Source organism: Pelobates fuscus, chromosome 3 (assembly GCF_036172605.1).
Source record: "Pelobates fuscus isolate aPelFus1 chromosome 3, aPelFus1.pri, whole genome shotgun sequence".
NCBI lineage: Eukaryota > Metazoa > Chordata > Amphibia > Anura > Pelobatidae > Pelobates > Pelobates fuscus.
The window spans coordinates 317,108,019-317,126,075 of NC_086319.1; the positions used below are offsets into that span (position 1 = coordinate 317,108,019).

Sequence of the window (18,057 nt, forward strand, 5' to 3'; positions counted from 1 at the left end):
TATGTTGTTAAATGGTATATTTTACAATGCAGGTTTTACCTGTACATGTGATTTTTTTTTTCCCTTTAGACAATCTAGCAAATATTTTCACAGAGAATAAACACTCAATACTTCATAAATTAACAAACAAAAAAGGGCAGATATTGCCCATAAAAAATAGAACATACACTTGAATTGTGAGTATTGAAAGGTATGCTTACCTGTACATATGTGATGAAGGCATAGCACTGCGGTGTCAGATGAGACCCTGAAAGTTTAACCTGCCAAAATTAAACAGCAGAGTAATATTTTCAATTGCCAAGATGAAAAAAACATGTTTTTATTAATACAGCATTGATGAACTTACCAGCTTTTCCAAGCGAGGTGGAATAGACCCTGAATGAGTGCTGTAAACTTGCAAATACTAAAAAGAAAAACAAACAGGCATGGAAGCATTGTATAGGAGAGAAATGTTTTGAGACACAGTATAAGCAAAATCCTTTTGTCACAATCAAAATGCTGATTAGAATCACTGGTGTACTGGTACGTATGGTATGTGCCACGCATACCGATTTAAACTTGCTGTTTATACAGAGCTATTTCAAGTAGCAAGGTTTTAACCAAATCATGTACTAAAAAAAAATATATATATATACAGAAGGTCCTGTTTCTCTGCAGAATTTGTAGAAGTTCTAAACCATTTTCTCATTGAGCAATCTACTAGCCAAGGTGAGAAAACCAAAATTCTCTTTTTACAAGAAAATCTGCAGTTCATTTCACTATATAAACGGCACCACTCACATATTTGATGAGAGATGTTAAGATGGTGTACATCTTTGCCAGCTCCTTCAGCAACGTATCAGTACAGCTTCCAAAGGGCAGAGCAGTCTGGACCAACTCATGACACGCAGTCAGTAATGTTCCCAACTGAAGAATAATGGCCTTTTCAACCGGTTCTCTGGGATTTACTGTCTGAGAGGCACCATCCGCTAAAACAGAAATACTCTTTACAAAAATATGACAAGTACTTTATATGTCCAAGTATGAGGTCAACATAAATGGTAACATTTCTGAAACCAACTCTATTGCACCTAAAAATAGAATTCTAATTTTATAATTTTATATAGTCAATAAAACATTAAATGAGCACTCTAATAAAACAATAGAGGGGATACACATGCACAGTATGTCCTTCAGGCTTCTAACTGGGGACTGATCATCAGAATTAAAGTGTTTATAGTAGAATAGACCTGCAGTGAGGAAAGTGTCTCAGCACTGGACTGCAGGTAAGCTTAATGGCTATTTCATTTTTTTTTTAGGGAGACCACTATGTATATGTGTGTACATTTCTAGCCCTCCAAATTTATCTAATTACAACTACTTAAGCTATATTTAAATTGATTTGAGAGTTTTCTATTAAAAATAGGATTTGCTTCTATATAGAATATAAGTGTTATTCACTTCAGCAATATTGTATCATTTGCATTGAATGGATATACTGAATTGCTATATTGCAGATTTGCAACTGAGGTAAACACTAAAGAAATTGAAAGAAACATCCTATAAACCGGTTCATGAACCACATGGTTATTTTTTTATACTTAATAACTTTGGTGTGACACTTTACACTGTTGTTTTTTGTGTGTATTTTTTATTTTTGTTTTTTTTAATAATAAAGTACTATGTTCTATTCTTGATAAGTGATTTAAAATAAATGGTAATGTAATAGGATTCACACTTCATGTGTCTCCCTTTCTCTAATTTTCTAAGTACTCAATTAGGTTATTCCCCTTATAGATTGCCAGTAATCCCCAAGGACACTCTACATATATTGTGTAACCAGTGGTCCTTTCTTTTCTCAAATGTGCGTGTATATATCTATATTTTTATTTATTTTTAAAAGAAGGAAAAAACAGTACTCCAAGATCCATAGTATAAGTCAAAATCTGTTCCTGCACTTACAGACCATCTTTTCTGAACCGAGCTGTCCTTTCAGTTTTGTGATTAACCATTCCACCTCATCCAGCACTTTTGCAGCTTGACCTAAAACCAGCAGCTGTGTATAAAAATGAAGGTCATCCAATTCATCAGACTAATCAATGAGATGTTGCCATGAAATATGAGGCAATAAATGCAAATCCAAGTACTATTGGTCGAGGTGCCTTTGCATGAAACACAAGGCTGTGAAACCCAAATAGGCCAGATCGGGAGATAATGTGATCTCGCCATTATGAGTGGTTTGCATGCACAGAAGATGAACACAAGCTGCAACATTCAGTAACAACTAGGATTCATGCCCACCTCGGTGGCAAGAGGGAGTGAGACATAAAACAACTTAAAAAACTTTGTTTCCCTTAGAGATGATATTTCCTGCATTAATAAAGATCCCTGCAAACACCTCCCACACATACAATCTACAGAGGGACACACATACAAGTACTAAAGGCACCCCACACACATACATAACAGGCAGTACACATAAACTCACCCGGTACACATACCCAGTACACATATACTACAAAGATTTTACATATATAAAAACACCACCAAAAAAAACAGACTCCAAACACACACTACCAAAAAAAAAAAGCCACATACATGAACATAACCCATAAAACACATCAAAACTCACAGAGCAGCCACCACAAACATTACCATAAAAAATAAAGCCAATTTACTAATGGACTTCAAAACTTTCATTCAGAACAGCACTATCAGAAGTTTTCCTACCCCTGAAATAGGCAATTGAGCTAGTACACACTGGTATTAACTGCATTATGTTTTTAACATGAAATATATAGGTTACCATTTTTAACAAATATGTCAATGTTAGTAACTGATCAGTACCATGTTTCTCATCAGTAGTTTATATACATGATTAGAATAATAGAGAACCAGAGGGAAGAGAGAGTCAGAAACAGGTCAATCTCTTTCTATAAGGCATTTTTTACGTGGCTCTTTATGAGCTGATACTTACAGTGACAGTAGGGGCTGCAGTCTTCTTATTAACAATTGCAAAATGTGATTGTGTCTCCACTTCTATATCCTGTTGAAATACCAATACATTACAGGATTTAATTAGGAAGGTTTATAGCACCAGTTTATTTTTACAGTATCTTATTATGTGAGTTAATAAAAAGTATATTGTGTTTGACAGGTGCCTGTAAATCCTTTTTGTTGTCTGTGTGAGTTTGGAGCAGATATAATAAATACTAAAACAAACTATGTCCTGAAATTGTTACCAAAGTTAAAAAGCCATATGCATCATCAAGAAGAAGACAGGTGTTCTGTTCATACATGGCCATCTCATTGTAAAGGAACACTCCAAACGCTTGAAGCACTTGATGTTGCCGAAATTCTCTGTCTGGAGTGTGTCATAAATGTGACAGTTTAAAAAAGTGATGATTTCAATAGCAATTGGCACATTTATAATTGGGGGGAAGACAGCCAGAGAGGTTTTCTTCTATATTCATTAGAGCTAAGGAAAGTGGTAGGTGAACTATGCTTGATCACGCCAGCCTTAGCCCCTTCTCATTTTTTATTTTGTTGTCACTTTTTTATTGAGACACAAGGTGTAAATACAGACTTGTACAGCAATAGTAGCAGCGATGCATAGACATAGAACAATCATGTAACAGGTACAAGATAGCTTTGAGTGTAGATTTTGGTCATACATTGAAAAACTAAGCACTGCATACTTAGAGTGTGAAGGTCTCATTTTAGGGTAATTTAAGAGTCACGGGAAACAGGAAGAAGATAACTGAAGGATGTACAGGGTTAAAGACGGATAAGCTTGAGAAGTTAAACATGAAATATTACATCCAGCTGTTCATTAGCAAACACCAGCTCCCCACAAAATCAAATTCAAGCTGACACCAGGATATGATCAGTAGTGGTGTTGTTTTAGCGCCTTCTCATTGACTTGTATTATAGCTCATTGACAAGCATAGGAAAGCCATGAACACATATGTGCGCTTCACGGCTCCTCAATAGTTGGAAAGAAGGAAAGAGCTTGCAAAGACATGCAGCTGTTGCAAGGGTTTTTTTTTTTCATATGAATATGAAGAAAAAAAAATTACATGTATGTTCTCTTTTGGGGTACATCTACTAAATTGTTAAATAAAGACCTTTTCAATGGAGTGTTCCATTAATGGAACTACCGTATTTATTCGAGTATAACGCGCATTTTTTTTAACCGATTTTTAATTTAAAATTAAGGGTGCGCGTTATACTCGAATAAATATACCTTCCAGGACCGCCGGGCTCATTACAAGCCCGGCGGTCCAGGGGGGGTGGGCAGCAAGCGTTTACTCACCTCCGTGCAGCTCCTCCAGCTTCCCAGTGTAAATCTCGCGAGACCCGCGGCCAGCTCTGACGCTCTGACGTCGTCAGAGCTGGCCGCGGGTCTCGCGAGATTTACACTGGGAAGCTGGAGGAGCTGCACGGAGGTGAGTAAACGCTTGCTGCCCACCCCCCCAGGACCGCCGGGCTTGTAATGAGCCCGGCGGTCGGTATTATTTATTCGAGTATAACAAGCACCCTAATTTTAGATTAAAAATCGGTATAAAATTTTATACCGATTTTTAATCGAAAATTAGGGGTGTGCGTTATACACGTGTGCGCGTTATACTCGAATAAATACGGTATAAGAAAAAGGAAATTAAATAAAAAATACTTTTATTTTGTTTGTATATTACTGCATCTATTTTTCATTACATATCAAGAAACAAATTGCCACATTTCCCATCTATAAATACAAAAAAGTAGCCATCTTTGTGTGCCTCACACAATACACTTCTTACTGTCTTAACAAATATAAAAGTATAATCTGCAGGAATAAGCAACAAGATGGTGACTGGGGATATTCCTACATAGATTGGTTTAAATTCTTTTTAATGTTGGCTTTCCCAGATAGCAGATAGATAATAGACCTTAATATTTCCATCACAATTTAGATACAATTACAGATAAATATAAGAGAGAAACTGAACATTACTTTGATAACATAAATAATGTTTATGAAAACTTTAAGTACATAAGCAGCGAACAATTTTGCATGTTTATTGATGTGTTTGTCTTTGTTTTTTTGAACAAATGACTGGACACAAAATGTAAACTCATAAATGCATCAAGTGCACCCCTACCGGATCAATATCCCCAAGGTGCCCATGAATATCCTGGCAGAGTTCACGAAGCACACTCACTGGACTCTTGTAGAGGGCATGGAGGCTAAACATAAAATTCATTAGACCTTTACAAAGCTGGACATCCTCTGTATAATACAAAATAAAAAGAGTAAGGTTATTTGTAAAGCATTTATCCTTTGTTACTACAGCCAAGTGATGACCTATAAGCCAGCTATGTACTGTGGTGAAGTTGATTTGAACATAAGTAATTCAAGCAGGGTTATTGTATTGCATTTGCCTACATAGTTTAAAAACACAGCATAACTAAGAAAGGACTTGTGTAGCTAAAATTGCTATAGTTCACTTTACACATAATGTGATATAATATGTACAGTGTACTAGAATATAGGTTATTACAGTCAGATATCATTGGCATGGTGGATACATAAATGTGTGTGCATAGTCTACAACTGAAGCCAAGATGAAATTATTAGGTAAGTATAGATAAATATACACATTTTGTAGCAATGCCATATGTGCATTATGGATATAGAATATAATGTTATCTATTAAAAACAAACTGCCACCCAAATTGTCTGGGTGTCAGTTCCACTTTAACCCCTTAAGGACAAAGCTTCAGAAGCTGGACATACACTTAAGGACACAAGCAATTTTTGAAATGTTTTCCTGTTTGTGTGACAGTCATGTAAAACAAACATTGGAGTATGTAGAAATCAAAAACAAACAAATTAGACTATCACCTTTAATACAAATTGCTAAATGTATATGAGCCAACATTAAAAGACGTTCAACCTTACCGAAATTGCTCTCTTTGCATACTTTGACTGTCCAAGACAACATCTGTACAAACTAGATCAAAGAAAGTGAATACAATGAACAATAAATCCACAAATAAATGTATTCACAATAACAGTTCTATTGTGGGAGATTTGGTGGAGAACTGGAGAGTGAAATGTCAGAAACATTTAACCTAAAGTTGATAGGTGGTTGGTTCTTTAGAGTGAATATGAGATAGGAGTGGTGATGTTGGACTAGCCAGAGCATTTCATTATTTATTTATTTATTTTTTCCAAGTATGTGCTTACATAAGCTTATAGGGATTTGCTAGGCTGCCTTGAAGCAGCAGTTTAGTATCTATGGCCTGCCTGTGGGCTAGATAGTAAGCCCAGGGTTTTCTAGGATATTGTCTCCTTTCCTCTAAAGTTACTAATTTCGGAGGGGGCTTTTTTGATTTGAGGTACTGATGTTATATACCGCTGTGGATTTTATGTATCTTTTAGTCTCTCACTAGGGGATATATCACTATTGGATTTCCCCTATAGTTTATATTGCCAAACGAGACATATAGCCTCCCAGAGAGTCTGTACAGCAGGGTCGGCTACATAGCACTACACCCGTTTGTGCTTCTTCGTTTTCCACCAGTGAGCTATCTTGATATACTCTATTGAGGCACTATTTATAATGACCACAGTTTAACTCCAGTACCATATTGGCATTTCTACTATCGCTAGGTACCACGATCCCAACTATATATATTACTTACGGATTTTACCGTTTTAGCACGACTTGGTTTATTTAATTTTCAGCTTTTGTACGGAGCAGTCTGTACTTATGTTCCGTTTCTCTTATATATTGGTCCACATATCAGATGTCCCTATAGTCTTACTTGGTCCTCTTTAGAGGCCTTACTACTATTTATTTTAGCGGACTTTCTACGTATGTGCACATACAATATATATATCATCTTCTATGAGATTAAGGAACATATCCCCAGGTTTTTAATTCCTCACCTTTATGTGATTTTCACTAACACAACTTTCTATGGTGTTTCTATCCAGGGTAAGCTTTATACCTATTATATATTTATTTTCTTTGCTTAATTTTAGTTTAATAAAGGTTATTACCATTTTCTTTGTTACGTTTACTTTAGAAGGTAATCTTCTAGAGTGAGATTGAATCCCATTCACTTTTGAGTGAGTGTTTTTTTTCTATCCCACTCTTTCAGTTGGTGGTTCTTTAGAGTGTTAGGGACTAGACATGGATCCACATCTGTTTTTTTGGCATTTTTTAAACTCTATTCTAATTTACTAGAAAATGTGTTTTTTAAGATAGTGTGAAAAGTGTTGCCTTTCCTCTTTGTATATAACAACAGCTTTTTAAACAACTCAGAGAATGTACACAATTGACAAAAAAATACTGTGTGAATAATGTATATTCACTCTTTGAGTATGTTGCCATGCTTTCTGTGCAAAAATAAAATTGGCAAGAGAAAAAGCACAATGAAGTGGTCTGAAGTGCCAGGCCCCCCTTGTTTTAACCTTGCAGCTGAAAACATAGCAGTTTCAGAGAAACTAATATGTTTACATTGCAGGGTTAATCCAGTCTCTAGTGGCTGTCTCGCTAACAACCACTAGAGGCCGCTTCTGCGATTCTCAGTGTGAAAATTGCATTGAACTCACGCAGTGTGAGTTCAGATCCCCATAGGAAAGCATTGAGTAAGGCTTTCCTATAGACGGTTTGAATGCACACGTAGCTCTGGCCGCGCATGCGCATTCGGCTCCACTCGGGAGCTGACATCGGCAGGGGAGGAGAGGTCACCAGCGCCGAGGGAGCCCGGCGCTGGATTAAGGTAAGTGGCTGAAGGGGTTCTAACCCCTTCAGCCCAGCGGGGGAAAGGCCACAAGGGGGGTGGGGCCTAATAACCCTATAGTGCCAGGAAAACGGGTTTGTTTTCCAGGCACTATAGTGCTCCTTTAAGAAAAGAACAAAAAAAAAAACATTAAACATTAATACATGGCAAACAATATACCAAGTTGCACAAGAAAATATGAAAAAAATCGGAAAAAGTAGTAAAAGTAATAAACAGTATATATAACCTTTTGACTATAAAAATAAAAAAACAGTCATGAATTATATTTTCTATATATCATTATATAAAAAAGTAAAAGTAATAAAAAGTAAAACACACATGAATCATCAATATTTCAGATCAGAAAAATACAATTTAATACTTTATATAGAAATGTAGTGTAAAATACACCACCTAGTGGAGCGCTAATACAAATACAATACAATAAAATACTTGTATTAGTATTAGCGCTCCACTAGGTGGTGTATTTTACATTACATTTCTATATATTGTTAATTTATTGTGAAAATAAGGGTATTCCACTTTATGTGTTTGAGCTGCTTTGTATTTTAGGCACTGAATAGTTTCACCCATCACCTCTGTAAAGAGGGTTTTTTGTTTAACAATTTAATACTTGCAGACATTTTCTCCTACAGAAACAAACGTATTGCATTACCTATATTTCTTACCTGGGCAGAGGCAGAGTCCAGCAGTCTAGATAATGCAGACAGCGTGCTGACCAAGAGAAGAGCTTCTTTGCTGTTAAAATCATCCTCTTCACCGCTGAGTTGATTAATAAGAGATCTCTGTGTAAAAGTAATCGATTGGCTACAGTAAATCAAAGTACTCACTGCAAATACATCTCAGCCACTCACGCACGGCAATGAATATTAGGATGTCAGAAAGCAAATGAAGATTCACAAGTACCCAAAAGCCAATACACTGAAAAACATAGTGGGTTTACAGTGGGTTTATTGATAAAAGAAATTAGTTGAGATTCAAAAGGTACACAACATGTGCAACAAATTTAAAACGGCCATGTAACCCTGTCCCAAAATGAGTATTTCATAAAGATAAAATCTTATATGGAATACTCACATTTACTGTTTTGGAATTTCAGTGAAATTCCAACCCAATCCAAAAATATACTAATACAGAGTAATCCCTATTTTTGTCTATGCTTAACAAAAGGCATAGCTACCTTGCAAGGATCATGGGTTCATACTTTGATAGTGCATAGTCCTTCAAATATGCCCTATTTGCTGCTTTTAGGGGGGGATAAACACACAATTATTTCATACACTGGTAGCTACAACAGTGTCACTATAAAAAAATAAGTGAACCACAGTACACAATAATTAAAGACAAAAATGAAAATTTACATGTTACAGGTACTTGTCCCCATCTTAGTCAAAGGGAAACTTCAGACCCTTAAAGCACTTGACGTGTGCAGCGTGTCCTCTTTCTTCATTTTACAAAAAGTGCAGATTTCACTAGAAATGTTACACACCCCACCCCCCAGCTGTCAGAGACCTGGTACTGTTATTTACTGGTAGTTTCGCTCAATGGAACTAAACTCTGAAAGCCAGAAAATGGCTCAGGGCAGCTGCCTTGCACAGACTTCTCATTGAGCTGCATTTGGACATATGTGAATGGTTAGCCACAAAAAGTCTTTGCTAGGGAAGAATTCTGCATCAAAAGATGCAGAAAAGATGCAGCTCTTGCCAGCTGTTTTTACATACACACTTGATGAAAATAATGCATTAAGAGTATAACTAATAAATAGTGTTTTGTTTTTTTTTGGGGGGGGGGGGGGCGTGGCCAACAGCGAAACTGAGCGGACGTCTTCCCACGGAGCTCTGCTCAGACCCAGAGCAAAAACACGGAAAACACCACGAAATCGTGGAAATTCCACCCGATAGACAGACACCCCCCAAGCAGAGAGAATGGGGAAGAAAAACAAGAGGCACCAAGGTCCGACCAAGCCCCAACAGCCAGATATCAGACTAGCTTTCGAGAGGCCTGCGACCTCACAGAGAGCTAAGATGGCGCCTGAGGCCGTGGCACGCCCTATGCATCTGAAGCCTCCCAGGAAGAGGAAGACTCACTGCCCTCTCCTTGATCCTACACCACGGAGTCTGAGGAAGACGAAGCACCTGCCACAAAAGGCGACATAAAAAGGCTCCTGATGGAGATGAGACAGGTCTGGAGGGACGACCTACAGAAAGTGCAGACAGAGGTGGAGGAGGTACGGCAGAAAGTCAACAGCCTAGAAACAAGAGAAACCTCCAGAGATGAAAAGCTCCAGACCTCAGGCCGTGAAATACAAGACCTTACCTCACAGGTAAAACAAATGAGACGCACAATTACCACAATGGAGGTCAGATACAGGCGGAAAAACTTACGCCTCAGAGGCATCCCAGAAGAGGTCGACAACACACAGCTCCTACCCTATGCTCACACCCTCCTGACAGCCAAGGGCATTACAGACAAACCTGACCTACCTCAGATCACTTTGGCGTTTAGAGTACGGAAGTCTGCTGCAGCACCCAGAGATGTTATTGTGCTGACCCGGGACATCTCCGTGAGATCTGCCATAATGACTAAATCCAGAGAACTGGGGACAGTATCAATCGAGGGCCACAGGGTAGCTATATACCCAGACACACCATTCTCCGTCCTCGTGGAGAAAAGACAACTGGCACCTATAGCCAGGAAACTAAGAGACGCCAATATCAGGTACAGCTGGGGCACAGAGGGGTCCCTCCTCACAGAAATTGAGGGAGAGAGACACACGCTCACTTCGGAGGATGACCTGGAGACCTTCCTACAAAAGGCCGGCTTGACAAACGTGCCACAGCAAGGGACACCACCTCTTACAAAGAATCAAGGGCAACCGGAGGACACCACCTCTGACAAAGAATCAAGGGGAACCGGAGAGCACCAACAAAAATCAGCACAGTGCGCCGTCCAGTAACACAATAAAGAGGCTGACTCCACTACCCAAGGCTGCTAGGTCTAGACCCGACAAGTAACGGGGACCACACAGAGACAGAAGGAGTAAAAAGACCCCTTTGCGACACACTATGACACAATGGTCCACGGGACTATGCCACCAGGTATCAACATAAGTCAACAAAGACTGACCAACATCTGGCCACAGATCCCTATTGTTTTACCCTTTACTGTTAACATACCCATTATGACGTTAATATGCACACGCTTTATACTTAATCGAATATATTGGAAAAGATGTATATGCTATTCTAAATTTATTAAAATACATTTTTTTTTTTTTTTTTAAAGTGTTTTTTTAAATGTTATATTTGGACAGTGGAGTGTCACTTTAGGGGTTTAATTTCTTTGCAGTCCTTGAGAATGTGTAGCTTAGAAAAGAACCTATGCACTCTTTTACTAGTAACCAAATGAAGGTTACCCCTGCTTAAGTATAAAGGAGTAGTGTTTACATAAAACTGATTGCATGCTGTTAGAAGGGAACAAGATCCCACAATTGTTTTTTACCCAATAGCATCCATTATCTTTCACCTTAACTGAACTATTGCTTCACAGGCTACCAGTAGAGACAATATAATTCAGACACTTACTTGAAACTGCTTAATACGAGAAGCAACCCTCTCCGTGACATTACTTTCCAGAGAATCTTCATTGTCATCATCATCTGAGACAGATCAAGATTAAAAAGAAAACATAAAAATTGTGTTTCGGAGACTTAAACTTGCCGTCTCTATTTTCTAGACTTTCAGACAATTGGGTGTGTATTCGGGTATTAGAGGTCTATAGCAATTAGTGTAAATACAATGAAATTAACACTGTGTATTCTTATCACTATAATCTGAGCAAATAAGAAATACTACATTTCCTGAAACATTTGCCATGGAATCAAACATGTGATGTGATATGGTGTGAATCGGTCACATTTCCAGGCTCCATCAATGTGACGTTTAGAATTGTATTAATAAGCATAATTGACACACATACTTCATTCAGTACATTGTGTCATTAAGTGAAACAGTCTAATCCGTTGCAAAGTTTGCAATGGACACCACAGTTCACATTACTCATTTAGCAAAGTGGAAAAAAGAGAACCGGGGCTTTCTAACTATTTATTATAAGAGCGTGATAGTAGATTGCCTTCCATGAAGAAATCATATTTTTATTGTTAACATAAAGCTTACCAGCCATTTAACTATTAACTAAAAAGCCCAAGTGTACTCATTATCTATAAATGTAAGAGGGGCAATTTGGACACCCCTGTGTTTAGATGTGATCACTGGAGAAATAGAGGTCTAAACATTTGTAACATAAGAATTTGGAGAATACGTATGCTCTGAAAAGTGCTTACCCAGAGCAGCAAAAAACTGTGATATTTTGGGTCGATAATGTTGCTGGATGGTGTTAAATGCTTTTAACAAACCCTCAAGACACAGCAATGATATGTTTTTCCCTTTGTCCTTTTTCCCGGAATCCTCTGTTGAAGTTGGAATTGAGGTGTACCGCCACAAAAGTACCCTAGATACAAATGGATATAATTATTGTTTAACTGATACATGCATGAAATTTGATCAATCTCTTGACCACGCCTCCAATGTGAAGATGTTAGCAGGGACAGCATAAACCGATAGGCACAACCAAGTTGGTGAGATTGTGTACCGAAATATATGCACAGAATATGGGCTGGACCTGCCTCCGTCTAGAAAGGAGAAGTCCCAATGGGTAGTTGAGAATGACAGGGCTATATTCCATTTCAACAACATTGTGGTTGTAGACAAGGAACAGAAGTGATGGTGGATGTTGCAATAACCAGTGACTATAACATCAGGAAGAAAGCACTTGAGATGGTTGCCAAATACCAAGGACTGAAAGAGGAGCTAGAAAGGATTTGGAAAGTGAAGGCAGTAGTAGTCCCAGTTGTGATAGGAGCGCTCAGGGCTGTAAACTCCAAGTTGGGGGAGTGGCTTCAGCAGATTCCAGGTAGGACATCTGAGATCCATGTCCAGAGTGCAGTTCTAGCTAAGATACTGCGCAAATCCCTCAGATTCCCAGGCCTCTAGTAGAAGACTCGAGAATGAGGAATAGAAAAAATATATACTAACCGGAGAGGTGAGAAAATCAATACACACACCCCTACACTCAAGGTTTAGCCTGACCAAAACCGTCAAAAAGAGAAAGAAGAGAATGCAGGGAGCCAAAAGGCGATAAAATGAGAGAATGTAAAGAACAGAAATAGAAAGAAGAGAATGAAAGGAACATACTCTAAGGAGCCTTTAATGGCCATTACCGAGTTATTTCACAGATGCACTGGAACATTTTTTCACTGTTCTGACCATCGGGTCCATCTGTGACTCTAGTTTCTTCAATCTGTTGAAGTTTTTGCAAAGCAACACAAACAGAGTACCGCATGAAGTCTAGGTTTGCTCGAAGAACACTCAAAGCTTCCTCGTGACTTCGGGTGCTGTCTCTAAAAAGAAATATTTTTCAAAAAACAATAAGGAACCTATTTTGTTTTGTAAATCTTATTTTGTTTTATTCTGGTTTATGTTGAGGAAACTACAAAATAGTGAATATAAGTGATTGAATGTCTCTTTCTAACTGTCAAGACTGCTTCTAAGTTGCTGATGTTGTTCATGTCATGCATTCACAATAAAAAATGTTTTGGAGAAAAAAACAATAAGGAACTGCACTCCATCCCATCACTCTGAGCCAGGGTGCAACCAAACCAGGACCAAGCACCAGGTCACAATGACAGTATGCAAGTACAAGAAGGTCTAGGCACTCCAAAGTTGAGAAATGGCAATTTATTGAAGCCCAATGTAACTTCAATAAATGCAATTTCTGAACTTTGGATTGCCTAAACCTTTTTGTACTTTATGCATCTAGAAAGAAATGTGGCATAATAAGTGGTGCGTACGGTACAAACTGAGTGTTTTGTATACATTGTAAGTAGGGACATGCTTTATTTTTTAATTGATATTTAACATCATCTGCTCTAGTTATCATCAGGAGTGAATTACAGCAGGGCTCAAAATGTTCACTTACCACTAGCAAGTGCGGGTTCCCCAATGACTAGATTTACTTTTTTAAACAAGGATAATTTAAAACAATGCATCATGCATTAATTCATCTATTCACAAGCATCTCAGTTAAAGACGAGATCTAATCATACAGTATTCTAAAGTATAAATTTGATAATGTATACTTTACCTGAATAACGATGTTAAAAGTGTGCAAACAAAATGCATTGAAACAAGACTTCTGGACATTTTATTATTCCCAGCTGATCTGCCTTTTCCTGCTTTCTCCTTTAAGATATCAGACAGCTTGGTGTAGCATTTGAACAAGCCAAGAATGTCTTCAAACTTGCTTTTGCTAGAGATAAAGTAGGAAACATTTCTTGGGATTACAAAGAGCAGAGTGAAAATGAGAAGCATGGTGCTTTCAAAGTAAAGCAGGACACATGCTACTGTCTATAGAATAATCAAGCTCACAGAATCTATGTATGTACGTGTCTAACAGTTATTCAATGCCAATTGTATTTTTAGGAAAATGGAAGAGAATTTACATTTTAAAACAGTTTTCCATGCATTGTACATAAACAATTCCAAATATTCCATTTACTAATTCTAAAACCATCTTTTTCACACTGATCTGGTGTATTTCAAGGGTCACATCAGAATAAGGCATTATGTACAAATTACATTATATATGCATTTAGTAATGATAGGACATTAGGACGTTCCATATGGTTCTTTCACAGAGTGAGCTTTAACAACATTAGGACACAATGAACTAATATTTTGGTGTGATAAGTATTTAATCCATGCATATTTAGTGGTCCCAAACTGACAGATGCAGTATATGTTAATGTTAGGTTTAGGTATACATATAGGAAAGGTTGGGGCAAACAGTAGATCCCCAGATGTTCTAGAACGTCAACTTAGCCTGCAAGTTGCAGTTCTACAACATCTGGTGATCTACCGTTTTCCCAATCCTGAAATAAAATATAAAAAGAAAGCCCTTTCTGTAGAAAGAAAACCAACACAATACACAATAAGAGAAACCCTTAAAAACACTGGGGGAAAGGGGGTGGGGCCTGGCCTGTATGGCAGTCAGACGCATTCTACAAGAGCTCCTAACATTGTCACGGATTTCTTTATGATTAATGTCCCCCGGAGCTCTATTTAACGTTATACTGCCGCAACAGACTTCTAAGAGAACGCGGTGAGACTTAACGCGGTGGGTAACTGACGGGAGAGGCGGCCATGCTCCAAGCTTACCAGATACTGGACTACTGCTAAACCCTAGCACAGCCCTGTCTACCCCCCTTTGGACCAGTGGGGGTGATCCCGGTCTAAACACCAGAGACCCCAGCACAAATTCTAGGTTTTCTTTTGGTTCAGAAGTTGGACAATTTCCACCGTCCTTATGGGGTAAAAAGTGGCACTACAGACATCAACATAAAATCTTATCGATTTTGGTCTCAATAATATGCTGTATTTTTTTGCATGATCAATTTTTCCATAGTTTTTGCAAAACAATAAATGCTCAGTGCCCTTCTCATCTAAAGCCTATCTTTTTTACCACACCCTTTTCATTCTACAAGACCTCTTACTTCTACACGCATTCATGCAGAGCTGTTTAGAAAATGCCTATGCACGTTTGTTGTTTAAAGATAACACATCATATGCATAAAAGATTAGTGATAGCACAGTTAATTCCTCACCTCTCATTCAGTGCTATGTGAATTTATTGGTTGTGTATTATGACACAAAGGTGCTGAATCACTGATCTCCAGTGTAAAGTCCGGTGTCCATCAAATATGTGCAATTCGTTGTAATCTGCTATCAAGTACCTCAACTCACTAAAGTAAGAGTTTCCTCACTGACTTAATTCAATGAATGAGAATGTTCACCTCATTTGAATAGCACATGTGCAACTAACAAACTTTTCAATGTAGGTTTAGAGCAGGAGATTTGTGGGATATAAAAGACTAATGGGAGTAAACCTATTAAGATGGGCACTTTATTTTTCCAAGTGCCTGGAGAGTTCCCTTAAAGTATTGCTGGGCAAATGGTAAATACCCAGATGATGTAGGACTACAACTGCTATGATACTTTCTCATCACATCCCCAGCCATCAGAATGGCAAATCATGGAAGCTGCATGTCTACAAAATCGTTTGCCCACCCCTGCTTTATAAAATTTGATTGTAGAGTAAAAGTTTAGTGCAGTCAGATTCTTACCTAAAATTTGCCACGGTGAAGTTATATTCAATCAGGACTTCACAAAGTCCCATCACCAGAACAGCATAAATATTGTTCTTTACTCCGACTCCAGATGATAAGGAGAAGTCTGCAGACTTATCCTATATTAAAGAAAGCAAAGATTATTTAGCATAATTTTGGGACAAATGTTCTACATACGAGCCACAAAAATGTTTTAAAATAAAAGGGAAAAAGAGAGGATCACCAATTCAAAGTCCTCTAAATCACATTTAATCATTCTCCTAGTAATGGAAATCAGTATATCATCAAGGTCTTGTTGACATCCCATTTCATCATCATCATCCTCATCTTCTCCGTTTTTCTGCTGCTGTAAACTGCTCCTGTACCAGCTGAGGCAATGATGAATACAGCAGAGCAAGTGGGCCTGATGGCAAGAACAGAAACTTTGTTCAGGTGTCAATCATTTCAAGTAGGATTGGCAGGACATATTAATTAATGGTAAATATTGAATGAAACACCCTTATGCCAATATGAAGCATTCAGTTGTTGCTGGAGAGAAATCAATTAATTACAGCTGTTACTGTGGAATTATATGTAACTATTTTAACTCCTGCAGAAAATAAATGCTATATACCCATATAAGTGCTTTTCATTTTCATCCCACAACATCAAGTGTTGCCATTTAAACAGGGTCCTCATCAACCTAGTATTCCTGGTAATAATTTGTCTCATTTGTTGTTTATCTCGCCCCTTTATAACATTGTAAAGCGATACGGATTAAGTTGGCACTATAAAAATGACAATAATAATATGCACTACAAAAACATGGAGATTATGTAGCCTTTTGCAGTCCCCACATCTATCCTCTTTCATTACACTGTAATCCGACCTTCCCTTGGTTCACTACTTTTTGATATTAATTTTCCTTTCTTTTCAGTTGCTGCCTGAATATAATTTTCTACTTTGATATTAAAATATAATCGGACACGATGTTCCATACTACACTAATGGCTCTGACTCGCTGCACTATGCAAAGCTGCAAGGGAGCACAAATGTTGCATTGCAAAAAATACAGACATTTCAATGATCTTTTGATCTCCTTGACCTGTGCTTTTTTATGAACCAACCAGTGTTAATTTTGGCATCAAATTTCAATTTAGTCTTAGTCACAGTCTTTTGACTAAAGCGCCATTTTAGTCATCTGAATTGTTTTAGTTTTAGTCCACTAAATCTCCAGCTGATTTTAGTGGACACGACTAAAATTTAATGGTTTTAGTTAAAGCCTCTTTTGACCCTTCCCTCTGTGCAGTGTTCATTTTTGGCACCAAATTTCAAGTATTAAGTGTACTAACAGACTAAAATCAAACAAAAAAAATTGGGGATATTATGTGAAACGTACCAGAGGTTCTTGCAAAAATATCTGCTCTCCATGAGCAGTGATGCAACCTTCGAGCTTCACAGGAGGCAACAGATCGGGCTCTGGTTCATAATAACGCTTTAACTGTACAGAACAAGAAATTAAAAAAGGGGACTGAGAATGTTTGCACTGTAAGTTATGTCACAACATAAGTCTATGTTACATAAAAAAAGGGAAAAAATAAAAACAAATGGGGGATGGGGGAGCAAGAGTGGATAATTCACTACATGAAACCTATAGTTTGTCTTCAGTTCACCACCAGTGAGAACATGCAAATTAACAGACTAAGCTAAACAGCTTTTTCACTTGACCAGCAGGTCCGGTGAAAAAGAATCAGAGAGGATAGCACCAGTCTATCATGAGCATGTAGATTAGACAACTACAAAATGGTGAAACACTAGGTTCCAAAAGTTGGTAAATGTTGTATACAGCTTAAAATAAAATATCAAATAGTGTACGGGGGTAGCTAAGGACTGGCTAAGACTACAATCAGTAAATGTGTATCTAATCAGGCTCTATTAAGTTGTGCCTCAGATACACTAACCTCAACATCTGAGGAAAGGGATTTAGGGGTGATTATTTCTGATGACTTAAAGGTAGGCAGACAATGTAATAGAGCAGCAGGAAATGCTAGCAGAATGCT

At 37.8% G+C, this 18,057-nt stretch overlaps 1 protein-coding gene across 1 annotated transcript in view; it reads right to left on the reverse strand.

Annotated features, from left to right (window-relative positions):
• Positions 1 to 18,057, reverse strand: part of FANCI (FA complementation group I) — a 52,038-nt gene that overhangs the window by 6,842 nt on the left and 27,139 nt on the right. The window contains exons 20-34 of the mRNA XM_063448895.1: positions 17,397 to 17,498; positions 16,242 to 16,421; positions 16,016 to 16,137; positions 13,978 to 14,142; positions 13,055 to 13,234; positions 12,119 to 12,285; positions 11,361 to 11,434; positions 8,445 to 8,561; positions 5,924 to 5,975; positions 5,124 to 5,251; positions 2,957 to 3,025; positions 1,942 to 2,035; positions 781 to 968; positions 347 to 403; positions 201 to 260 (exon numbers count right to left, since the gene is read on the reverse strand). Of these exons, the coding sequence (XP_063304965.1) occupies positions 201 to 260; positions 347 to 403; positions 781 to 968; positions 1,942 to 2,035; positions 2,957 to 3,025; positions 5,124 to 5,251; positions 5,924 to 5,975; positions 8,445 to 8,561; positions 11,361 to 11,434; positions 12,119 to 12,285; positions 13,055 to 13,234; positions 13,978 to 14,142; positions 16,016 to 16,137; positions 16,242 to 16,421; positions 17,397 to 17,498 (1,755 nt within the window). The remainder of the gene's footprint in view (positions 1 to 200; positions 261 to 346; positions 404 to 780; positions 969 to 1,941; positions 2,036 to 2,956; positions 3,026 to 5,123; positions 5,252 to 5,923; positions 5,976 to 8,444; positions 8,562 to 11,360; positions 11,435 to 12,118; positions 12,286 to 13,054; positions 13,235 to 13,977; positions 14,143 to 16,015; positions 16,138 to 16,241; positions 16,422 to 17,396; positions 17,499 to 18,057) is intronic.